The sequence below is a fragment of the Urocampus carinirostris genome, chromosome 3 (genome assembly GCF_059441175.1).
Source record: "Urocampus carinirostris isolate Australia breed hairy pipefish chromosome 3, RoL_Ucar_1.0, whole genome shotgun sequence".
In the NCBI taxonomy this organism is placed as follows: Eukaryota; Metazoa; Chordata; class Actinopteri; order Syngnathiformes; family Syngnathidae; genus Urocampus; species Urocampus carinirostris.
Genome location: NC_142351.1, coordinates 30,640,816 through 30,666,815, shown reverse-complemented (window position 1 = coordinate 30,666,815; position 26,000 = coordinate 30,640,816). Strand labels below are relative to the sequence as shown.

The window sequence follows — 26,000 nt, the reverse complement described above, 5'->3', positions numbered from 1 at the left end:
TTTAAAATCAAGTAGTGACAATCAGTGTAAAAGATGGACGGAGTCCCCTTTAAACTCAACGTGATCTTTGTTTATTTAAAGAACACGATATAGCTTCTTCACTAGGTAACAAACATTCCCAGACTCCACGCGGTCTCTCTATCAAACTAAATCACAAGTATAGACTGAAAGCTACTTAAAAAAAAAGTAAAAACGAAATTCTCCTAGGTTGAGTAAGGGATTAAAGAGACATTAGCACACCCCTCGTGGACGTACAGAGAGTTACAACTGGCACTTGCGCGGGAACACAAAATATGATGATTATTATTATTTTTTTCTTTTTTTGGACTCACTTGAGATCTATGATTATTGGCTACCAGCTGTAGAAGAAGCAAGAAACGTCCTGAAACGGGAACCATGAAGTAAGAATAATAAATAACCAATGCATGCACGATTACAAAATCACTCTTTCTCTGTAAATTGTCTTTACTGCGTGAGGTTTTTTATTGCTATCATAAAAACTGAGGTAATACGGAATGTAAATCTTCTTTTGCATTTTTGTTTTTCAAATCCAATTGCTAGAAGCTACATTAGCTTCCGGGCTAACCAGCTAAAAACAAACGTATTGGTAAAATATTACTTGTGATGCTAACCATGTCAATGGTAATTTTTATGTTCTGAGAGGATATTTATGTTGATAGAACAATAGCAAGAATGTCATTAACACAATCACACTATTTAGGGTGAATTTAATTTGCACCTTAATTTATTCTCTATTAAGAGCCTGCAGCTAGTACAAAATGCTGCAGCGAGGCTTTTAACTAAGACAAGAACGTTTGATCACATTACCCTGATTTTAGCTAACCTGCCATTGGCTCCTTGTTAGATTAAGATGTGATTTTCAGATTCTGTTGGTATTATAGAAATTCATGCATCGGTATGCTCCCTCATATCGTTCAGATTTAATTTCCCTTTGTGTTCCAGTCTGGAGCATTTGCTCTGAAAATGCTGGTTTACAAGTGATCCCAAGAGCCAAGAAGAGAATATCAGGTTTGAGAGCGTTCTCCATTCGGGCACTGGTGTTGTGGAATGCTCTGCCCCCCTGAGATCCTATCTGCAACCTTAGTGGAACTGTTTAGATCTAGGCTTAAAACACACTTCTATTCTATAGCCTATGAATGACCCGTATATCCTGTTGACGATATCTGTGTATTATTTGTTATTGCAACATCCATTGCGCCCTGGTCATCCTGGAAGAGGTATTACCTCATGTGCGGTCCCTTTTCAAGGTTTCTTCATTTTCCTCATGTTGAGGTTTTTGAGTTTTTCCTTGCCCTTGTGTAGGTTTTATATCAGTGGATGGTACGATAATTGTCTGTGGTTTGCAATAATCTGTGTTCTGATCAGTCCTGTGAGACTCCTTGTGATTCAGGGCTTGACTTGACTATTGCATGCTCGATATTGCTCCAGAGCCAGATGCCTTCCAATAAATATAAAACAATCACCTTCGCTATAGCGATAGTTATAATTGAGACTGAAATCATTCCAATATTTTGCGTATATCATCTAGGGCAGTGTTTCTCAACTGCTGGGTTGGGACCCAAAATTCAGTAGCAGACTCGTTTTCAGTGGGTTGCCTTTAGTTTTGCTAGTTATTTTGTTTTGAGATGTGAACTGTGTTCTACTATTTGTAGTTCAAAAAGCACAATCATTTTAATCACGACATTTGAGAAATCAATTATTTTTTTCTTGATTTGGGTCACGGCCAGTTGAGAACCACAAATCTAGCGGAAAGAAGTTATTGTGGATTTCCCTTTTTTTCAAGTCGATTAACAGCCAGGGGGCCCTGTCGTATGAAGTTAACCGAGGCAAACAAGCTGTCAAATCTTAAAGAGCAGCGGTAAATTCGCGTTTCACCTTTTGACTGCATGGGTCACGTGATCTGCAAACACACGCTGCAAGCTAGCACGTGGTTGCAAGGGAACAGACACGTGGCCTGTTTGGAAGGTTCATAAATGCTGGAATTTCTTTTTTTTTGCTGCAAGGGTCGAACTGCCTGCATGGAGGTCTAAGGTGGGTGTAGACAGATGTGTTGAGGGAGATTAGTCCACGTGGGTCCGCCTGGGCTGGGTTGGAGGTATGCAGACAGGTTCTGAGGAAGAGGCGTCCTTCTCCAGAGCCTGAAACAAGCTGACTGGAAGCAGATGTTGGAATTGATGACGGCATGACATCTTTGTCCCCTCTTCTTGGTTCCCCTCCCGTTGTTTACCTAATTGAGTTTCTTACTTGTGCAAGCATGCGTGTGTAAATTATTACGCGGTTACTGTGACGTCAACTAGTAAAACCTCAAACCGGCAACTATAAAAAGGAAATGAATGTACTGGCTGTATAAAAGTCATTATAGTAAACAGAGCCATGCCCAAAGTCAAAACAACAACACAGAATGTTGCACTTCTTGTGCTTGTTGATCTCTCTCATTTGTACAGACGCAAACACAACAACAGCCATGGATTAATTCAGGGGGCCCCTTTTTTAGCCTGGGAGTTTTCTACCCAAAGCCGGCCCACTTAGCTATAAAGTAGGAATTTGAATTGATGGAACAACCGAGCTCTTATGGTGAATTTTTATTGAGAAGAAATTGTGGTATGTGTTGATAAGTTAACAGAAAACACTTTACCATTTTATTTAAAAGGAAAATATATAAAGATTCTGATATAGATGAAAACCTATTTACCTATGTAGAGTATCTTTTGAGCTAGCCAAACCAAAACAGCTGCTTCTCAAAGAAGAGACGCGATTCCCATCACTACGAGCTTATTTGAGTGTGAGGAGCTACCCAGTGAAGGCATTTAACTGCTGAATTCTGCAAACACGTAGGACAGCACACCCCCGGGGACCCACAAGTGACAGGCAAAAAGTGCAATATGAGTGAAATGAATAATAAAGGTCCTTCTTTTAACATGTTTCTTTTTCTTTTCTGGCTTTTTTTGTCTCCACCTAGCACTTTCCTGCCCTCCATTGTACCTGCCTCATGTCATTTGCGCTGTTCTGTATTCATTTAACTGCTAGAGAATAGTGGCGGTGGGCCAAACCAACTTCAAATTTGGGAGGGGAGATTTCCTCCAGATGGTAAAACTCACCTCATCTGTTGCGCTGAGTGTGGTTTAATAACTGATGAGAATGAATGCACGAGTAAGTTTAGACACTTGTTCAAAAGATTTTTCTCGTCCCGTTAGACCAAACTCCACTCCCGTTCTTCCTGATTAGCCAGCATTGCATTAATTGGTTTTGGTATTGTTTGGAATGTAGCTCAAATTTCAGCCAGTAGACGGCAGCACAATATTATCTGTATCTAATTTACATTCAACAAAGAAGAGTTAAAGAGACAGTGTGTATTTTATCTTTTCTTCTTTTTTTTCCAGCATTTCTCTTTCTCTTTGTTATTTTTTACCTTCCCCCTTTTGTTTGTTTTTCAAATGGTAAATGGTCTGCATTTATATAGCGCTTTTCAAGTCAATGAAGACCTCCCAAAGGGCTTTACAATGTGCTTCACACTTACCCATTCACACACACATTCAACTTTTTTCCTTTTTATTTTTATTTCACTTTCTTTCTTTTTGTCCTATTTTCTTCTTTTTCCTCTTTTTCTTTATTTGTTTTTCCCCTTTCCCCATTTCTTTCTTTTACTTTTTTGGTTTTTTCTTGTTGTTCATTTTTTTCTCCCATTTTTTTAATGTTGTTTTCTCTCCTCACAAAATGCTTGGCAGAAAATAGTTTTTGTCACTTTGAGTCTCCGCAGTTTGTGTTCTTCCTTGTGCTTTTTAGCACTCATTTTGGGTTACACTACACCATATGGCGACACTTAGTGTTCAAATATTAGCACTGTCCCTTTAAAGCAGAACATATTGAAAGAATAAGCTCACAGCCGACATAAGGTGATGATTGTATGTTTTGGACCTCTCCAGTCCTAAAATGTATGCCTTCCAAAAGATGTAGATTCATCTTAGCGTATTGAATATTGACAAATAATGCAAGGTTGTAAATTTGTTGGCAGGAAATAGACGGACTTGTTGACAATAAACACAGAGGGACCACTCCATGTTAATACTATCAACTAAGGTCCCACAAAGCTAGGATTAATTTTGAATTTTCCTCTGTTAGAGCTAGTTTTTCCTTGTGTCCATTGCCAAATGGTTGCTCATTTAGGGTTCAATTGTTTTTCCACAGTGTATAAGGAACGTGGGTAGACAATGTCAAAATTCTTCACCCCCTGACATTTAATACAGCAAATTAAATTAACTTTGGCTTGAGTATATATACTTTTTGCCTAATCTATATGCCAAATTATCTGTTATTTTCCACTGATTTACAGTTCACAATACTCCAGCCAAGAATTGATTGCTTCTTGGATGCAGCGTACGATTTTGTAGAATAGACATGCGATCAAAACTATTTTGAGGGTTACCAGTTAAAGCAAACTCCTCGAGGCTAAAAGTTAGAATGGTATTTCAAGGATAAACGTTTTGTGACACGTGTCTCACTGGAGCGGGCTTGTAAGGCTTCCTATTTGTGAAGACACCATGACACCTACAAGCTGCAGCCATGTTCACTGCAAAGCACAGAAATTGTGACCTCACATTGTCGGAAGCTATCTCTACCCGATTAAACAGACATTTTGAGAACAATTCTGAGTCATTTAAGAAACTTCAAAAAGTATGGACTCACCAGTCTTGGACAAGTATTCTCTCCGACATTTAATTCTGTAGAAAAAAACATGTAAAAATGATAGTTTTTCAAAAGTGCAACTCCTTAGCATTCAGAATAACTAAAATAAATTAAAAAAACACTTTGTGGTGGTCAGTAAATGATACTTTTATAGACCAAGTACAGGGAAAAAATATGGAATCACTCCATTCTGAGGAAAAATTATGGAATAATGAATGACAATCAAAACATATCACTAGTATTTAGTTGCACCACCTTTGGATTTTATGACAGCTTGCGGTCTCTGAGGCATTGACTTGATAAGTGCCAACTCTCTTTCATTGGAGTTGCCAGATCATCTTTGCAGGTCAGAGCCTTGCTGTGGACATTTTTTTTTCAATTTTCACCACAGGTTTTTTTAATTGGGTTGAGATCTGGACTATTTGCAGGCCATGACATTGACTGGATGCGTCTTTCTCCAAAGAATGCTTTCACAGTTTTTGCTCTGTGGTACGATGCATTGTCATCTTGGAAAATTAGTTCAACATCCCCAAACATTTTTTCAATTGAAGGAATAAGAAAGCTGTCCAAAATGTCAATGTAAACTTATGCATTTAGTACAGATTTGAGCACAGCCATCTCCCCAGTGTCTTTGCCTGACATACAGCCACATGTCATTATGGACTGTGGGAATTTTTATGTTTTCTTTAGAAAGTCCTGTTTGTAAATCTCACTGGAACGGCACCAAACCAAAGTTCCAGTATCATCACCTTGTCGAATGCAGATTCATGACTCGTCACTAAAGATAACCCTTATCCAGTCATCCACAGTCAATGATTGCCTCTCCTTAGCCCATTGCAGTCTTGTTCTTTTGTGTTTAAAAGTCAACAATGGTTTCTTTTTAGCTTTTCTATATGAAAATCCCATTTCCTTTAGGCAATTTTGCACAGTTCTGTCACATGCATTGACTCCAACTTCCTCCCATTTTCTCTTCATTTGTCTTGTTTTGCATTTTCTGTTTTCAAGACTTACTGGACTGTCTCAGAAAATTAGAATATTGTGATAAAGTTCTTTATTTTCTGTAATGCAATTAAAAAAACAAAAATGTCATACATTCTGGATTCATTACACATCAACTGAACTATTTCAAGCCTTTTATTATTTTAATATTGCTGAATTTGGCTTACAGCTTAAGAAAACTCAAAAATCCTATCTCAAAATATTAGAATATCATGAAAAAGTATACAAGTAGGCTATTCAACTAATCACCTGAATCATCTAATTAACTCGAAACACCTTGCGAGGGTTTCCTGAGCCTTAAAAACACTCACCTTGGTTCAGTAAACTAAATCACAAGTATGGGGAAGACTGCTGTCCATAGGACCATCATTGATACCCTCCATCAGGAGGGTAAGACACAAAAGGAAAATTCTCAAAAAGCAGGCTGTTCACAGAGTGCAGTTTCAAAGCATATCCACAAAAAGTCTGTTGGAAGGGAAAAATGTGGCCGGAAACGCTGCACAACCAAGAGAGATGACCGCAGCCTTAACAAAATTGTGACGAAGAGCCGCTTCCAGAATTTGGGGGAGCTTCAAAGACAGTGGGCTGAAGCTGGAGTCCAGGTATCAAAAGCCACAGTTCACAGACTTGTCCGGGAAATGGGCTACAATAGCCGTATTCCCATGGTCAAGCCACTTCTGAACTCAAGACAACGGAAGAAGCGTCTGACTTGGGCTATGGAGAAGAAGCACTGGACAGTTGCAGAGTGGTCCAAAGTCCTCTTTTCAGACGAAAGCAAGTTTTGAATTTCATTTGGGAGTCAAGGCGCCAGAGTCTGGAGAAAGGCTGGAGAGGAGCAAAATCCAAGTTGCTTGAAATCCAGTGTGAAGTTCCCACAGTCAGCAATGGTTTGGGGAGCCATGTCAGCTGCTGGTGTTGGTCCACTGTGTTTCATCAAGTCCAGAGTAAATGCAACTGTGTACCAAGAGATTTTAGAGCACTACATGCTTCCATCTGCTGAAAAGCTCTATGGAGATGAGGATTTCATTTTCCAGCATGATCTGGCACCTGCCCACAGTGCCAAAACCACCAGTAACTGGTGCACTGACCATGGCATCACTGTCCTTGATTGGCCTGCTAATTCCCCTGACCTGAACCCCATCGAGAATTTGTGGGGTATAGTTAAGAAGAAGATGAAAGACACCAGACCTACAAATGCAAATGAGCTGAAGGCCGCTATCGAAGCATCCTGGGCATCAATAACACCTCAGCAATGCCACAGGCTGATTGCCTCCATGCCACGCCGGATTGATGCAGTAATCCGTGCATAAGGATTCCCAACCAAGTACTGAGTGCATCAATGGACATTTTCAAATGTTTGATTTAGTTTTGCTGTTATAAAATTATTTTTTTTACTTGGTCTGAGGAAGTATTCTAATATTTTGAGATAGGATTTTTGAGTTTTTTTCAGCTGTAAGCCAAGATCAGCAATATTCAAATAATAAAAGGCTTGAAATAGTTCAGTTGATGTGTAATGAATCCAGAATGTATGACATTTTTGTTTTTTTAATTGCATTACAGAAAATAAAGAACTTTAACACAATATTCTAATTTTCTGAGACAGTCCAGTATGTCTTTAGTTGTTTGTTTTGACGCCAACATGTGTTCCTTGGCATACTAGTACGCTTGACTTTAACAACCTTCCCAAGCTGTTTGTACTTGGTCCAAATCTTCAATACAGCTGATTTCAATATTATTTAACATATACTGTATAACAGTACGTATGGTGTTAAGTATTTCTAGTCTAGTGAGACTAGCTATCTTGATAAAGGAATATTGCTATCTCTTGAAGTTACAGGAGAAGGGTTATAGATGAACACATCTGGGGTTGGTTTTAGTACCTCCAACAAAGTTGAGAACCAAAGGCCTATTTTAAAAATATGAGCGTATTAAATGGACTATTAATTCTTAATCAGTATTTCAGACAAAACATTGCAGGTACCGGTACTTGTTTTCACAGGTGCAGCTCTCATGCCTGCGTCAAAGCACTTTTCCATTACTTATATGTTGTATTACTGTTATGCTGTTTAACTCATTCACGGTTTAAAAATCTTCCATTGACCCGTCTAGGCCCAGCAGGTTTTTCTCCGGGAGCCGTATCAGTGCGGTTGAAAGTTTTTTGGGACTGTTTCAAACTCCCCCAAGCATGACAGAAACTGTCCCATAAAAATATACGCATACATAATTTAAAATCTTTTACTGTGTCCAGATTTGCCAAAATCAAAGATCAGCAGTAGCTCGCATCTGTTGGAAACTGCAAATGTTGTGGAAACACAGTCAGTTTGAGCACTGTCCCATAAAAAAAAGTTATAGCATGAATGGTTTTTTCATTTTCAACATTCCATCTATATGCAATGGTCAATGAAAAAGGCATTTTATAGTCGTACAGACCTTGCTAAATTTGATTTGCGCCAGCCTTGGTGTACCTTAGCTTTTTAGCATTACTTTATCGATGTCGTACGTCAAATTTGACCCCAACAGTCCGAAACAAAACGTAAAAAGTTAGACGTAATAACATGATGCGTAATATATTAAACTTGGTGGTATGTCAGCATTTCCCTCCTCTTAACTCAACAACAATAAACTTGAACTTGTGACGGCAAAGCGCTCGCACGTTCCGTTTACTGATTTGAACAAAACAGTCTTGCGCCTGCACGCGAAGCCACACGAGACAAATGAAAGATTCTTCCGGCGCCCCCACAAAGTTCTTGACAGCTTTTCCAGTAACCGCCAAGAGAAAAAATACCCCACACCCCTAAAAACCCTCTGTATTCTGCTTTACAGTGTTACAGTCAGTCCTGCTCCTAAGCGGTCACCAGATGGCATCCATCACGGTGAAGGATCTTCTGTGCTGATGGTGCGGGAAAATAAAACGCTGCAAGCGGGAGTTTCATCTTATTTTCAAAAGGGACACACGCAGAGAGGAAATACATTTCATGACAAAGCATCATTTGGCTACTGAAAGGCTCCTTAGCTACGAATGAATGAATTCAACAGCACAAGCGCACACCGCACACACACAACTACACACAATTAATCTATGAAATTCTGCACCATTTCAAGCTTAAGACTCTAAATGAGATTTGCAGATATTGTTTTTGTCAGAATATGGTCACTTATCTATATTTAGGTGTTTCCGACAGCTTATCTTTTGAGGTACATGAGTCTCCAAATTTCTGCTTAGTTGTATCAGGATTTAGCGGTTAGCTCCTATCCGGATAACCATTTTCTATTCTGCGTGTTTAACTATTAAGTAAACCATCCAATATGTTTTATGCACTATCACCATGAGTCTAAATCCAAGAAGTGATGTGTTATTTAAATCTTAAATCAAGCAGCAAAATCCAACTGTTCATCCGTTTCAAGTGGTGGCTATTTTGCCACATGGTGTCAAAAAACAATCACAGTCCCTCGGGGATCACGAAAGGACCAATCACGGGTTTTGACACGAGCCAGGAGATTGCGGCAGCTCGTAAAAGAATTTCTTATTCTGTATAGGTCCTTTTGAGTTGTTCATGAATTTAGATATAAACCAGATAAATTTGAACAAAAAATAAAATATACTGGCTTTAGAAACCTTATAACTGATTTACAAACGTTAGCATGGCTAACTAACACAAGTACTAAGTTTGTCTGAACTGTACACTTACACATACACCGTATGTGACTGAACCCACCTCTGCTAATAATGAATTCAGAATTTCTTAAAAAAATAGCATGTCTGTTTTTGTTTTTTTTAGTGGAAACCATTTTAGGGTGTTCTTTTTTCGCCAGTTCACGTGACCCCCTAGTGGTGCGTAAATGTGGATCAATAATGAACAGGTCCATCAAAAACAAATTCTTTTAATTTTTAAATATAATATGAAACATCTGCTGAGGCCTCCAATCACAGCATAGGTAAAGACGGTAATGCACCAATGCTTGCAAAAGCGTGATTGGTGGGGACGGCCCCGGGTCACCAGGAATGCGTCTTGCCGCGCCCATTGCCTACAAGCTTCGACGAGTATGCAGGAAAATGGCAGATTACATAACTTGCTTTGAAGGGAACCAGCTTGCCAGTTCAAGGCTGCACGTCATTTAAATGTCGCCCCAAGGTACCGTAGAAATCCCGGCAAATGTCCCTCCATTTTTTTTAAAAGCCATCCAAGGACGTTAATAACGCAACAAGAAGCAGTAACTGTCTAGAGAGGCTTTGCGAAAAATCATGTTTAGCTTGTGTTTTTTGTCCTTCATCAATTCTTCCGCTTTTTTATTTTTGAAAAAAATCATGTAATTTAATGTGTTTAATCCAAGGGTGTCAAAGTCATGGCCTGCAGGCCATTTGTGGCTCTCATGCTAATAGTTTGATGCCTCCACCTTAATATGAGGGTTAAAGGGACAGTGTCTAGTCAAGTAATGTTCATTTGTATAGCCCTTAATCTCAAGGAGTCTCAAAGGGCTGTGCAGACCACAGACTATTGCAAACCACAGACTATTATTACACCATCCCCTGATCTAAAACCCACATGAGGGCAAGGAAAAACTCAAAAACCTCAGCATTAGGAATATGAAGAAACCTTGAGAAGGGACCGCACATGTGGTAATCCCCCTTCCGGGATGACCAGGCTGTAATGGATGTTGCATTAACAAACAATAAAAATACAAATAAAATATAAAATAATTAAAGAATAATATGAAATAAAAAAATAAAAAGGATGACCAGGTTGCAATTAATTTACATTTCTTGCTGATTGATTTATTCTCAATTTAAACCACTTTTTAAAAAAATATTTAAATCTTATTGTGTATGGAATTAAAAAAATATATATTTCACATCAGTTGAATGTTTTTATGTGGACTTTTTTGTGGAAAACCTAATTCTGCCCTACCTCACTGAGACCCAAGTTCTGGCATCCCCCGGGTAAAATTAGTTTGTTCGCAATGAAGAGTCATGGCAAAAAAATAAAATATTTACTACGTTGTTTTCAATGACAATAAAGACCATTCGATTTATCTTATTTAAAGTTAATTAATGTGATATACCCCGCGACCCTACTGAGGATAAGCGGTTCAGCTGATGAGATGAGATGAGATGAGATGAGATGTGATATATTAAGATGTCAGATCTTGAAACATTGAAAGATTTTTTTATTTTTTCGTCTGTCACGGATTTTCATTTCATTCAATCATTTTCCAACAACTCATACTTACGAGGGCAGCACAGCGGCTGAGTGGTTAGCGCGTCCGCGGCACAGTTCTGAGATCGATTGTTTGCATGTTCTCCCCATGCTTTTGTGGGTTTACTCAGGGCACGCCGGTTTCCTCCCATATTCCAAAAACATGCATGTCAGGTTAATTGGTCGGTTCAACTTATCCCTAGGTGAGAATGAGCAAGTGAATGGTTGTCTCTCTCTATGCGCCCTGCGACTGGCTGGCAACCAGTTCAGGGTGTCCCCTGCTCACTGCCCGGAGATTCCTTGGAGGGGCTCCAGCACCCCCGCAACCCTACTGAGGATAAGCGGTGCTGATTATGGATGGATGGATGGATGGATCATCCTTACGAGAGTTGCGGGTAATTTTGGAGCCCATCACATTTCACATCAGGTAGTGGGGCCGGGGACTGAGCCAGTTGACAACCATTCACAGAGTTCAGATAGTCATACAATCCTTACACACACTCATTCAAAAATAGTCACAATTTTGTCCCACTAATCACCCTGCGGAAAGGAAAAACGCCTGGAGAAACCCCCCGCAGGCATAAGGAAACCATGCAAACTCCAGTGTAGTTAGAATTAAACCCAGGACCTTTGAGGCGAAGAACATGTTAACCAGTCAGCCACCACATTGCTTTAACAAAGCATTTTTCGAGAAATGATGTTACAACTCTTCAAGTAAATAATTTCTTGAGGTTTTTACATACCTATAGCAGCTATATATAAAACGAATAGCTGATGCGTGTGACAACTGTGATGCCTTTTCTGTTGCCAGAATGTTCACGCTTGCCTTTTCCTATTCCTAAGCGCTGCAGAATGATGATTGTTCAAACCAACCGCCAGTGCCCTGCCACACTTGTTGAAAAGTATCACGATCATGTCAACAGACTGTTTCCATGTTTGTGTGCAGGGATGTAATGGACGGTGGCCCAGTGTTGCGTAACATTGGCAAACTTGAACCGACGTTCTTATTCTGACATGATTTCCTGACGATGTTTTCTTTACCCCTTCCCTCAAAATCCCCTTTTGTGGTAAACGATCGTCATTATTTTTCCTTTCAAACAAATTTCCTTGTGGTAGGCTCATTCTGAACAGAGTAACTCAGTTTCTGACAAACATATTACTCCAGTCCTGATGGCTTTACGCCGACATACAGTCAGCTGTAGAATAGATTTTGAAATTCTCCTACTGGTTTATAAATTACCGGCAGGTTTGGGTCTTGAATATGTTAAACAAATGCTGATTGAACATAAAGGCATGGTCTGCAAACTAAAGTCAATTCTGGAGCTCAGAGTTCAAAGCAGACATGGTGAAGGGGCATTTGACTGTTATGCTGAATGCAAATGGAACAAGTTATGTTTAAGTTTATGTTGAAGTGTTTAAATGTCCTGTGTGATCCTTTAGTAACTTAAGGTAAATTTTCTTTTTATTCAATTTGCTTATCAAAAGTTTTTGTATGCCAATGTGTTTATTATATTGTGCCTTAGCTTGCGTGTCGTAGGTTATATGGTCTTAAAAAGCAACTTTGATGAAAATAATAATATCACCCTGCCTTATGCAACAATCGGTGCTCAACATATTTGTTAAAGGTGAGGTGCATCTTTTGAGGTGTCCTTGAAAAATTTGAAAGTTCAATATTTTCTCTATTAAAGATGCCTTGTCAATATCCGACTGAGTTCAAAGAGCCGTTATCCTTTATTACCACACCTATCTATCTTTATTTGCTGAAGAGTGACATCATGCTCGTCCCTACAGGTTGTTTTATGTTTCTTAAAAAAATGCAAGTTTAAGAAATACATGTACTTGCACGCGCATTATGAATGACCTGACTGAGGCTGCGATGATGACAATAGCCAGGAGATGGCGGCCGCGAGTGAAAAAGTTCTAAATTTCCTTCAGTTCTTTTTAGATACCAAAAAAGAGAGCTATTACTTCTGTGATGATAAATAGGTTTCATTATCCAATCTTCAGGCATGATTAAAAATTGTCTCTTCGAAAGATACGAAGAAACAAGAAACCAATGTGTTTCTGTCAAAGGTGTCAAATTATAGTATATTTCATACACATTATGAAGAAATAAAACAATATAAAGCAATATTTGAAGTGAAACGCTCCAAAAAAATCTCAAACATTGGTAAAAATAGCCTTTATTTGTTCAAATATAAAAATGAAACAAAAAAACAGGATCCTTTGTACACTGTAGAAAATATGGACGAACGTTTCCTAGTTTTCATGGCAACAGGCATGGCAATAATATTAACATTTTTTGGCACTAAATACGTTCATTTTTAATACTTTAAAAAAGTACAAATATAATACAGATCTGGAACAAAAGTACCTCTATACAGAAAAAACACCCTGTTGTTCCGCTTTTTAAACTTACACAATGCAGATGAACATACTTAAAAACAATCTGAATTAAACTGATATAAACCACTGATGAACCTGCACCACTTCCATCCCCAAAAACTTTTGATTTGTTATTCAGATATTTACATGAGGACTGTTGTTTGGGGTTGATAGCAAACAAAAACATAACAATAGGAATGTGGAGGTTGGTCTGACTTTTTTTTCTCCATTTGATTCCTACTTAAGGCAAAGAACATTTCCAGTCAGTCATTTCTCTGTGTAAGGACAGGAAGACATTTGTGATGTGCAAATTGCAAAATAAAGTCTTGTTTCCACACTTATGAGGTAACATGCAACTTGGTCTGTTATGTTTGATAGAGTTCCACTCCAGGTAGACATTTCACAATGCTTCATTGGTCACCGTGGTAATGGTAAACTGTAACGTGGTTTCTACGGAAAGATGTCCCAGCACCAAACTGTAGTTTACCATTTCCCTGGGATGGGAATTCCACACTCGTACCAAGACACATAGCCGATGTGGGAATGGGCACCTATGGAACCAAACTGAACAGGCTCCTGTCGTACTGCTCGGTGAAAACCTAGATGACAAACATTGTTTATTAGTCTAATTGAACTCCTGGTTTAGTCTAGACTCTGATCTAAGATATGGTGTCAATTGGATCCTACCAGATCTGGATTGCAGCTGGGCAGGATTTACTTGTCTACCAGTTCTTCCCTCCAGGAAGGAATCCACAAACTGGCAGTGATCCTCGCCAAAGCCGCTCTGGTCTCCGATGTTGAAGAATTTACCTGCGGCGCAAATTGTTTAGGACACGACGATGCTGACGTTTCATGCGGTTCCAGTGGCAGAGAACGAGACGCACCATTTAACGAGTCGCTCAGGTAAATCTTGTACCGAAGTGAGTTGCAGAGCTGCACCCCAACGAATTTACGGTACCAGGTTCTCTTGACGTACTGTTTACCATTGCAGTCGGAGAAAGTGTCGGCCTTGAATGGGAACTGCGTCCAGATGGCGTCTTTACCTGTCAAGAAGGTACCTTTTTCAGATAAGTCCCCATTCTGGGCTAGAATCATGAATGACCTCACCTGAAGCGTTCTCGCTAACTCGAGGGTCGGCTAGGGAACAAATTGAAAACAAAATAAATCACTGGAAGTCTGACCAAAAATGAATGTACATGGAAGACTTTTTTCTCAAGATTGAAGATTTCTCAAACCTGATTCTGTGTTGAAGGACACTGGCTCACTGGAGGGACCTGAGCCTATGTCATTCTTTGGTGTCACCTTGAACTCATAGCTATCATGGAATACAGAAATAGGAAATCCATTTGAGTTCTACTCAGTGGTGGGATGTGATGTGTGCTTTAATATTTAGGTATTTAACCAATCATATTTCAGACATTATTTGTTTCAAGGCTCTGAAAAAATGCTTAAGGCCTTGGTCCATAAAGTCAGTCTTCAAGGAAGCAGTTGGCTTAGCCAATCAGATTTTGATTCGGCATCTGAACGCCAGAGATCTTAAACCTTGAGACCAAGCCCGTCCTAACCCAATCCAAATTTCGGGCTGGGTCAATACGTTGACGTTGGGGAGGGATTCTCTCTTGCTGACTTTTTTATCTACCCATCGTTGTTCATTATCTCCGTTTACACAGTATTGTTTAGCTTATTTTTTTTATTTTATTTTTTTACTAAAGACAGGCTTTAAGCATCGCTCAAGCGGTTTTGCGTCTCCAAATACCCCACTCCCTCTGCCTCTCACGCGGTCCGTTTTGCCAGTTCCCTGAGTGAACCCAGAGAACTGGGCGCTCAGTGGGGGCCTGGGTTGTCCCTAATCACCATTACTCCACCTGAGTCCTCACAAATAAAATAGCCAGGTCACAGAGCCAGTTCGTTCGCAAACGACACATCACTACGGTAATTCAAACTGGAGTCAAGGCCTGTGTGTAAAATCCATGGCAGGCAACTGGATCTACTTGATCCAATTTGAAACCATTTTAAGCTGGTATGAGTTATTTCTGATTAAACCTTAGCTTTAGGGTTGCAACAAGCAATATTTTAAAATGTGTTCAATCTGTTGGCTATTTTATTGATTAACCAATGAAGAAGCTAGAAATGTTATCATTTTAATCACTTGATAAGTTTATAGTTTAGTAAACACTTTAACATCAATTTAAAATTTCTCATCTGTGGGGTCCTCTAATATTCTCCATGCAAGTCCAAAATCCATTGATGCATTCTATCCTTATTTTAAGTGTCTACTAAATAATACACTTCTCACCACTGTATCCTAAATCTGTATTTTAATTCAAAAGAACATTGTAAAAACTACAATTCATTAGAATTTCAGGACTAATTTGGCCAATAAAATGCAATGCTTTCCATGTTAAAAACAACTTTCTAGGCATCACAACCTTGTACCTCTAACTTGTTCACTTTTAATAACACCTGAAACATTTAGTCTCTTTATTTTTAAAAACGTTGATGTTGTAAGCGAAATTGTTTGATTCAACAAAAAAATAATCAAAAAAGATAAGATAGTATGTTATCGTGCTGAACAAAAATAAATTAGGAATTGTTTACTGTTTTCCAGTAAAAAGCTAACATTCTTAAAATTCCCAACCCAGATTTTTAAAAACCATTAAACAATGTTTTTTTTTTAAAAAGGCTGTGATATTTTGATAATCGATTGATTAGTAGGCGCACCTCTACTTAGCTTACCTGCTTTCAGGTTTTAGGTTTTCCACTGCTGTATGCGTCTGGTCGGTGGTCAAAATAGAAACCTTCTCTCCATCGGGTCCTTTTGTGGTGGAGATGACTTCGTACTCTGGGGAAACAGAATTTGCTAGTCTGAAGAAAACTATTCCTGTAATGTCTGTACCAAAGAGAGTCCAAGTTCAGCATGGCCAAGGTTATTATATTCAACAAAACTGAACACCAACAAAAAAAGGCATTTTTTTGAAGCATCACAGATGCTCAGGTTTTGGATGATACCCAATCATGGCTTAATTCAGATAACATGTGGACCATGATTGGTTCTTAGCTGTGTTTAAGGGGCAGTGTCCATTATTTAGCGCGTCTTACATGAAAAAAAAATGCACTCATTTAAAAAATAATATTGGTTTAAATAATAAGCACAAATCATATTGACGTGCATTTGAAAAACATACTTGTGGGTCAAGAATGTTGTTATCATTTTACATAAAATGAACTTTGCCAAAAGTGGGCTGACGTAAATGTCTGCTATCTTACTGCAATGGGTACCCAACTAAAAAACTAAAGAAAATTGTGCGGTTTGGTCACTCTGAGTCTGCATAGTTTTTATTCTTCCTTGTGCTTCATAGTACTCGGAAGAATACACTATCTAGTGACATCTAACAGACAAATAATAGACACTGTCCTTTTAAGATCAGTGGGGGCCCAAACGTAAGATCGATGTGAAATCCATCGGGTTGACTTTGATTCTTAAAAAAAAAAAATTGCTTAAAAAATAAAGATAATATTAATCAACAAAACATCCACTTCAAACTAATGAAAACGGAAACCAAGCATTTCCCAAATTGAAATCTAATTTGAAAAAAAATAATTAAAACTAACAATAATAACCCTGGCTGCTAAACAAAAATCTGAGGATCCCTTAACGCACGTGTGTCAAACTCATCTTCCCGGGGCCAAATGTGGCCCGCCACATCACTTAATGTGGCCTGCAGGGGCCCAAAATGTCTGAGCTTCTCAGAACAAATGATTCAAGGCTACTTTGACTATAAATGATATTTCCAACAATGCCTGTCGACTATGATACTCACGAATTGAAAGTTCAGTGACACGAGACTCTAGCCATTCCATATCAATGCATAACAGGTGGAATTAAGAAATTATCTAAAAATGTCCAAAAATATGTAGTTAGATTTAGTTAATAACATATATATTTGTAGCTATATTTTGCATGTAATTGTTGTGATTTCAATTAGTAATAAAATTCAGCGATATTTTACATTATGGAGTAGTTACATTCATAAGGCACATCAGGGCCTTCGAGAACAGCCATATTTAATTATGTGGCACCCGGTGAACACGAGTTTGACACCCCCGCCTTAATGTAAAACGTAAATAGTACCAGCGGACCGGGAGGTTACCTGTAGTGTCATTGTTGGTCTTCTCCCAGTCCAGAATGATGAAGGAAGGACAGCCCTCCACTGTCACAACAGTAAGGTTGGAGGGCGGCGACTTTGGCGGGGCCGTCACGTTGCCGTCGCTACGCTCGTCCGCCGGGAAGAAATTCAAAGACGACGTAATAGAACACGGCTCGTCCGCTTTCTTGCCCGTTTGATAGATGACGTGAGGTGCTGCCATTGGTCAAGGAAAGGAGACTCAGACCAGGTTCTTGCCGATATTTTCGAGAGGAGACACTTACCCACGTAACGCTTTTTGCCCTGGGCATCGATGTCAGAGGTGGGCTGCGACTGAAACAATTCAGAGTTTTCCCAAGATTCTTGTGGAGGAACTGCAAGAGAAAGTTTGGGATGTGTAACCGGTCAGGCAAGGAAAGGACCACTGCTGGTGTTTGGTGGGGTTTTACTTGTGGTTGTGGGTGACATAGTGGTGGTGTGTTTTCGGTAGAGCTTGGTTGGCTTTGCTCTGGTTGGTTTGGCAGTAGTTGGTTTGGCGGTTGCCACTGGGACTTTGGGCTTCAGGACTCCCAATTTGTCCGTGTTTTTCTGGTCACTGGTCTTCTCTGTGATGAAGCAGGGAATAATTTAGGTTTAGAACCCTAGTGGTGCTGAGCACCCAGAGTGTAGAGCTGGTTAAAAAAAATCTTTTAATTTCACTTAAGATTTTATAACATGTAAAGTTCAATCATGATAACATTTGAAGCAAAATATTTTGCTAGAGGTTTTTTTTTTAATTGTAAAAGGCCATTTTTATCAATTGAGTGTTCATTTTAAGGACGTTCTTTTAAATTGAATGTTTGTTTTAAGGCCAATTTATTAATCGAGCGCTCCTTTTATAATTGGGTTAGGGCACTGTTAGGCTTTCATAGTGACATACTCTCAGCGAAATACACCGGAGCCTCCACTAACTCAGCCGCTATGCCGCAAGTGGTGGTGTTAATTTGCAAGCTATCAAGATTGCACAAGCCAAGAAATATGAAGGGTTTACTGACTTCAGAGGTTGGCGTCCATGTTTTTTTTTAATTTATTTTATTTTGTGGCTATAACAGTTTTTGGGAGTCAACTTTTATGCGAGTACATATTATTTGGTAATTTGTAACTAAATGTATTGCGCTACTTTTTGGTGTCAGTATAATGGGGTGCCCAACTGCAGGAAAGACACTGGTTCCATGGTTATCTCACCTGATTGGTTTGGTTTTCCATGCAGGTTTGTTTTCTTTTTCAAAGATCCTGAAAGAGCCACACCACATCATATGTCATCACTCATCATAACCACCTTTGTTATTACATTCTAACAATTAAACTAAAATAACGGAAAATCTGTTCTGTGTGTAACACTCCCTTAATAATTCCCCATGAGAATGAACAAGTCACGGCAGAACGAGGATGAGGCCTGCGTCTGAGCGGCCGCATTCCTCCTAATCAGCGTTGTGTAAACAAAGATGTCGAGGACAAAACTGGCAAGTAACGTTTTTAGAGTAGAGTAGGATCTATAATGTACAAAAGAAGGTGTGCTGCACAGACACCCTCTGTTGGCTGAAGAATAAGCGACTAATTTGCAGCTTTCTCTGAGGCTGAGTGCCCTCATGATCATTTAGGTATTACTAAAAGCTTCAATTCCATAGAGTAAAAACGGATGCATTACCTGAACGAGGACGTGTCCACAAGGCAGGCTTTATGGGGGGGAAATCCCGGCGTCCGTTTACTTTAGAGAGGAACAAAAGAACGTTTCACTTAAGACTTGATAACTTTTACGCAATTAGTTCACAAAACCACACGGTTATAAACGTTCCCTGTAAAAAGAGTGGGGAAAGTTCAGCTTGCCTGGCAGAGATGCACGGTGGAGCAACGAAGGAAGTCGAGATTGAGTGCGGTTGTGAAATGCTGCAAGCAAACCAAATTTCCCATTAGTGAAGTTTTTTTTAAACGTTCCATTGTTTCAAACATCAAATGTTAGCTGGATGTAAATTTGGGCTGATTGATTTGGCCGCGGGCAGCACGGTGGTGCAGCGGTGGGCGCGTGTGCGGCACAGTTCAGAGGTCATGAGATCGAACCTTCCTGTGTGGAGTTTGCATGTTCTCCCTGTGCTTGCGTGGGTGTCCTCCGGGCACTCCAGTTTCCTCCCACATTCCAAAAACATGCATGTCAGGTTAATTGGCCAGTCCAAATTGTCCCTAGTGTGAATGAACGAGTTAGTTCTCTGTATCTGTGTGCCCTGCAACTGGCTGGCAACCAGTTCAGGGTGTCCCCTGCCCACTGCCCGAAGATAGCTGGGATGGGCTCCAGCATCCCCGCGACCCTACTGAGGATAAGCGGTGCAGATAATGGATGGATGGATGATTTGGCCGTTGAAATATATTTTTTAAAAATGTTCGATTTAGCAAATAGTTTTTGTAAAAATAAAAATTAAAAACCTTCAAGCTCTATACTTCGAGGTAGATGTAAGGTCTTTCACCTTTTTGTCTATATAGGGATGCATGATGACTTTTACATCACATCTACAAACTATAATGGAAAAGAATTTTGAAATTGCAAGCAGACTACACATTGGCGTAGTTATGTAGTTAAGAGAATTAGCTCAAAAATCCTGATAGATGCCCTACCTGGGCGTGGTGGAAAGAAAGCACGGGGCCTGAGAGGATTCTGAAACAGACCAGGGATTATTATTTTGCAAAATGTTGGTATTTAAACTAAGAAAAGGCTTTACACACCAATGGCTTCATGAGAGGAAGGCGTAGTTTTGGTGGTCTTTTTATTTTTTTTCCTGAAATACAAAGTGGAAAACTTAAGGACGTACAAGAAAAAAGGAAGGTTATTTATTGGCGTCTTACCTGCAGTTTGGGTATTTTGGATGGCGACTTTACTCCAGGCACCATTGCGGTCATCCTTGTTGGAGCGGACACCAAATTCGTAAGGCGTGTCAGGGGTCAGGTTGTCGATGACCGTGTCGCTTGTTGGGCATGTTTGATAGGTCCACTTCTTGTTTTTCTCTCGGTAGCGGACAGTGTAGAAACTAATGGAAACAAGAAGCAGATGTTTCTCTATTCTACGCCACTTTGTCTTTGTTACACATTTTAGCAATGTTTGTATGGAGATTGGAGACTTTAAGAGTTCAATTAAAAAAATCTACCTGAGAAGATTGTAACTAGTGTGTAAAATCTCTTTCATATAATTTCCATCAATATATGGAGAGCCTTTTCACCTATACAAGAAAAAAAAGAATACAAAAATAGCAGAAGATTTCCAATTTTCTTCCTAGAGTTGTTTGGCTAAAAAGGGGAAAATCCATTTTTCAAGGGGAGGATAAATTGCAATGGATGAACACTACAATCAAAACTAGGGACAAGTAGAGGAACTGAGCTGGAAAACCTCGACATTTTTTCAATGGAACATCTCTCATTACAGGAACACAGGTCACGTAATACGTGCAAGCAGATGAATGCTGTCATCATAAACTCGAGACTAAAGTAATTCATAGATGACATGTTATGACCAATAATAATAATAACTGTATCTTTGAAGATTTCAAAGTTGAGCTATTCAATTTTGGTGGTCCTACGTTAGATTATTATTATAATACTTTTCTGTTCTGTTTTAAGCCCTTGATATCTATACAGAAGAAGTTTTAATGTTATGGGATCATGGGACCCACATAAATCTGAATCCAATGTGCGCCCACAATTGGGATCTTACCCGTCTTCCAAGCAATCCTCCAGTATGTCCCTGTCATAGGAAGTTTTCACATGGTCCCCCCAAGACAGCAGGACCGATGTTGGGCTGACAGGGTCAATCACCAAATTGAGTGTTTTTTCCAAGTTCACTTTTCCTACACGTGAAGCGGAAATCAAGTAAGCCATTGCGTCTGCGAGGAAAAACAGGATTGGCTTGCAAACCTGTGCAGTGTTTGGTCACGTCGTTTGTAAGGACTGGCTGAACGGCCACCAGGTACTTGGGCTCAGCATCTAGAAAACAGATGCAACAACGATTTTCAAACATGATTAGACTTTTAACCCTCAATCTCACATTAACCAGTACCGTGCAGTCAGGGGAGGCAAGTGAGGCAGGCGAAACACAGCCTCACCTGTCATCATGAAAATATAAATCTTAACGGCTATATTCATTGAGTGTTGAAGATCTTTCTCATTAAAGTCACAGTTTTTGTTTGCTGATTTTTTTACATTCTAATATGAATACCATAAATTCAATTAGTAACTAAGGTATTACTGTGCTGAGCAGATGCAGAGTGAGGCATTCAATCCTCTTGCCTCATTCTGCTTTGGCGCACACCTCAGCCTTAAACATCAAAATTGGTGATAGTATAAGCAAGCTAATAGTAAGTTGAACAATCCAGGAATGTGTTTTTCTCGCCTACATTTCTTTCTTAATGGAGGATCATTTTATTTATAAGTTAAGGTAAGATAATACAATATTTGACATCCATGCTCACAGCTAACGTTTCATGGATGGTCTAACCACCTGGATGGTCAGGGACCCACTTTCTATTGTCTGTCCTTTTTTGGGGTTGGGCTTTGTTCCCGACGGTACTGGTGTTTATGGTGAGGAGTAGCAGGAGAAATCTCCTGATACGACACAGATAGAGCACATTCCTCATTTGGTTGCCATTGCTTTTGGGTGTAAAGTCTTATCCCACTCTTCTGAGATGAGCCTGACCTCTGCATTGACGGACAGCAGCCCCAGGGCAGTTTATGCATTGCTTTCTTTCTCAGCCCATCATATGACGAATAAGGTTATTTATTTGAAAATCTGACTGTGCCTCACCAAAGAGGAACCTCACCGCATGTTGCCAATTTCAACCCTGCGTAATACCTCAGTAAACAAAGTAAAGTGAGGGAAAAAAATTAAAAGGGACGGCAAATACATTTTCTCTTGGTCTTTTCTATCAGGATTGTTGGCAAAATGTCATCAACCCAGCTAATGAAGCAAAAGGAATTTGAACTCAAGATAAAATAAAAGTCAAAATCGTTTTGTCCATTAGGCTCTACAACAGGGCGGTCTGGTTGCATAACTGGAATGGCTCGATAGATGCTAACTCTTCTTGCAATAAAACCTTTCAATATAAATACTTTGAAAAAACACAACATTTGTTTTAATGGCATTGCTGACAATCTTACAATGTTTCCCACGAAACGATCGCACGTGCACTAATGGATGTTTCAGAGCAGGTTTCCTGTTGCTGCTCAGGCGCTCAATGAAACCCAACACCAAAGAGTCATAAAATCAGGCTTTTTGGTCTGTAAGGGAAAAAAATCTTGGCTGTCATACAAAAGGGGAGGAGCCAAGGCAAACATCTGTTTGTTGTTCCCATGACTTGACATATCTTGTCTGGTTCACACATTTGTTTGTTTTCCTGATTGTACTTGAGTGTCTGCTCATGCAATCATTCATTTGGGACTCCCAAAACGTGTTATTATTCATTTATTTACCCATTTCGGCCTCGTAGGGTATGCCGTTATCGGGCAAAGGGATGAACTGTTTGGATGATATACTGCTGCCATAACCCAGGATGTAACCCTCTAGCTTTACGTGGTGACTCGGCCGCAGGAACTTCATGACGATGGTGTCACCGGTAGCGTTGATCTTGACTCTCATTTTACGGAGACGGGCTGTAGTGAATAGTGACAAGACATCACAGATATTCAAATTTAGCAAGAAATGAGCTAGGTCAGAAAGCCAGGATACATTTGAAGCGTTTTACTTGCTAATTTGTTAAAACAGGTTTATTGTTCTATTCCATTTTTGAAACATTGCAAAATGTAATCCCATTTATAGATTATAAACCATAATTTATGCGTTTGTTACATCTCTTCACGATTACTGAAATGTTCAATCATCTGGTCTCTCGATGTCTAAAATCATAAGTTTGCAGCTGTTGCAAAATGCTGCATCGAGGCTTTTGACGAGAAGAAAGGCTTATCATCTACAGATTTTAGCCGACCTTCACTGGATCCCTGTCAGTTTAAGCTGTGATTTTGTTTTTTTATTGCGACCATAAAACATTTATCAAATACTTTCACCCTCTTAACGTTCTGGTTTAATTGCCTCTTCTTCATGCTTCGCTTGTAGAATGGCACTCTACTAGAGATTTCAAGAGCCAAGAAGAAATCCACAGGTTCGAGAGCGTTCTGAATTCGGGGCCCCGGTTCTGTGTAATGCTCTGCAACCTCAGTGGACATTTTTACATTCATGCTTAAGACACACTTAAATTCTATAGCCTTTGAGTGATGTTGACTTCATACTTTTGTCTTGTCTTGAGGGTTGCACGGTGCATGCATTTCGAGCCGTTCTACCAGTATTTGTATCATCACCTAGAACCTGCTGCATTGGTCAAGAATTTGGGGCAGGTAGTTGTCAACTGAAAATTCTGTTATTACCAATATCAAAAATGGATGATGACTGTGCATTGTCTGTTAATGCCCTTGCAACATCCATCGCAGCCTGGTCATTCTGGATGGGGGATCACCTCATGTGCAACCCATTTGAAAGGTTTCTCCATTTTCTTTTGCTGAGGCTTTTGAGTTTTTTTCTTGCCCTCAAGTAAGTTTCCGATCAGGCGATGTTTTCATGGTGGTCTGGGCACCCCTTTGAGATTTTTTTTGTGATTAAGGGCTATACAAATCAATCTGACTTCAACAGACTTGAATTACATACAGTATTTGTTTAATACAAGAATGCCCTTTTACCTAAGTTCAATGACTGTATATTTAACAGCTCTGCCAATGAATATGTATTCGAATTAACAGGCATGACAAGCATGAGCATCTGTTGTTCTTGGCGGTACTCTTGACAGCTGTTGATGGTCTTACATAACTTGCAGTGCAGTGAGGCGGACAAATCTCAGGTTTGGTCATGAAGTGCAGCCTACCCAGTCAAAGTTAACGTAGCGTTATTACAAGGATTACAACTCTTCCCTTAACGCTGCATACAAACGAGATATGATAGCTTATACGATATTGTGCTAGATAAGATGACGTATTGGCTGTTTAAGTCCATCTTAAACAACCAGTTAAAAGCATTTGTTGTAATTATGATTAAAAAAAACATAATCAATATGCCAGTGATTTTACCATGAGGTAGTAGTACCTCTACTTGAAGGCCCTTCAAATGAGGCTTTAGGGTTTAAAAACTATACTATAAGGTAGAATACATTTACAAAAACTCCATAACACTGCATCCAAAAAAAAAATTCTCTTTTTGGCAGATAATTGTGCTCATTTCAATTTCATTTTTTTTCTTGTTTGAGTGTATTTTAAACTAATATTACAAGAATAATATATATATACCACAGCCATATGCCCCTAGTGGGAGGTGGTTATAGTCATTTCTGACTCTTTTTTGGGAGATTGATTCAGAGGAGGGGATTCCCAGCCCCCTCGCTCAACCCAACTGAGGTGTTGGGAGTCATTAGGTGACCAAACCATCCAATTCCAGCCTCTAATGCTGAACGCCAAGCAGGGAGGCAACGGGTACCAATGTTTTAAGTCTTAGGTATGACTCGGCCGAGGCTTGAACCAGTGACCTCCCAGTCTCGGAGCGGGCGCCCTACTATCTAGGCTACCGAGCTGAAACAAGAATAAGAAATATTCAAAAACAATAAAATCGTTTTTTCCATTAAAATGATTAGGGCTGGGCAAGTACCGAACTAGCTTTTTATTTTTCAAAGCATCGGTACTCGTGATCGGAGCTAATAACAATATCGGTTGCATTCTTGTGGCCATTTAACATTCAGGAATCTGAAAATAAAACTAAGATTGACAAAATCGGTATTTCAAATTGTTGCTATATCATGGGTTGTAATCTTATCTATGAATCTGTTGATTTTTGGGGTATTTCTCTAAAAAAATGTTTTTTTTTCAACGGTTGATGTAATTTCAAGATATTTTGTTTATTATTTTTATGATTTTACTACTTATTGTTTTGGTAAAATGAAACTCTTATTTTAGTAGTATTTTTCTTATTGCAATAGAAAAAAATATAACATGAAGTTTTTTTTCTTCACCATAGTTATATGAAATATTTGTTCAATTTTTTTAAAGCGGCTAAAATAAGTAATAACTAAGAAAAATGGCAATAAGATAGGATACATAAAAGATAAAAAAAATATTCAACACTGGTTTAAGGTTGTTCTTTTCCCCCTCCAGGTTCAATGCAATATCAAAGATTTTTAGTGAAAGACGGGCAATTGGGGTATTTGGCAGGAAAATTAACAATTTCATTGAATATCAATGAAAAACAAACACTTCTCTCAGGCATTTGCTCATGATTCAAAACCCAATGCACTTAGTCCAGGTAATAAAAAAATATGAACTATAACTTAAGTCAAACTCCTGATAGCTGGTCCAAAACAGCCTACCTGGAGTCCTCTGCGCTGGGATGCAGCTGGGCAGAATCACAGCTCCGAGTAGCAGGAGGTGAAGTAGGAGGGAAGCAGTGGCAGCCATGGCTTCTTGCAGAGAAGGATAAAAATCTGGAAGAAGGACGATCAAGAACAATGCAAAACTTCAAGATGTG

The 26,000-nt window shown here is 39.3% G+C and overlaps 1 protein-coding gene and 1 long non-coding RNA gene across 2 annotated transcripts; one reads left to right on the top strand and one right to left on the bottom strand.

The window, feature by feature from the left end:
- The first annotated feature begins 267 nt into the window (after positions 1-267).
- On the top strand, positions 268-13,151 carry LOC148369404 (uncharacterized). Its single transcript, XR_015850008.1, has 3 exons — positions 268-401; positions 964-1,029; positions 11,845-13,151. It is a non-coding gene; the product is annotated as an uncharacterized LOC148369404 (long non-coding RNA).
- Positions 13,151-26,000, bottom strand: LOC148369403 (target of Nesh-SH3-like). The gene is made up of 19 exons (XM_088331413.1): positions 25,843-26,000; positions 22,916-23,095; positions 21,365-21,433; positions 21,165-21,297; positions 20,303-20,484; positions 20,183-20,235; positions 20,075-20,114; positions 19,295-19,354; positions 19,116-19,175; positions 18,653-18,700; positions 17,878-18,033; positions 17,713-17,802; positions 17,435-17,644; positions 16,020-16,125; positions 14,519-14,598; positions 14,391-14,420; positions 14,168-14,326; positions 13,971-14,093; positions 13,151-13,882 (listed from the first exon to the last, which is right to left on the bottom strand). Exons 1-19 carry the CDS (start codon positions 25,928-25,930, stop codon positions 13,767-13,769), a joined length of 1,983 nt encoding a protein of 660 aa, XP_088187539.1. The 5' UTR covers positions 25,931-26,000; the 3' UTR covers positions 13,151-13,766.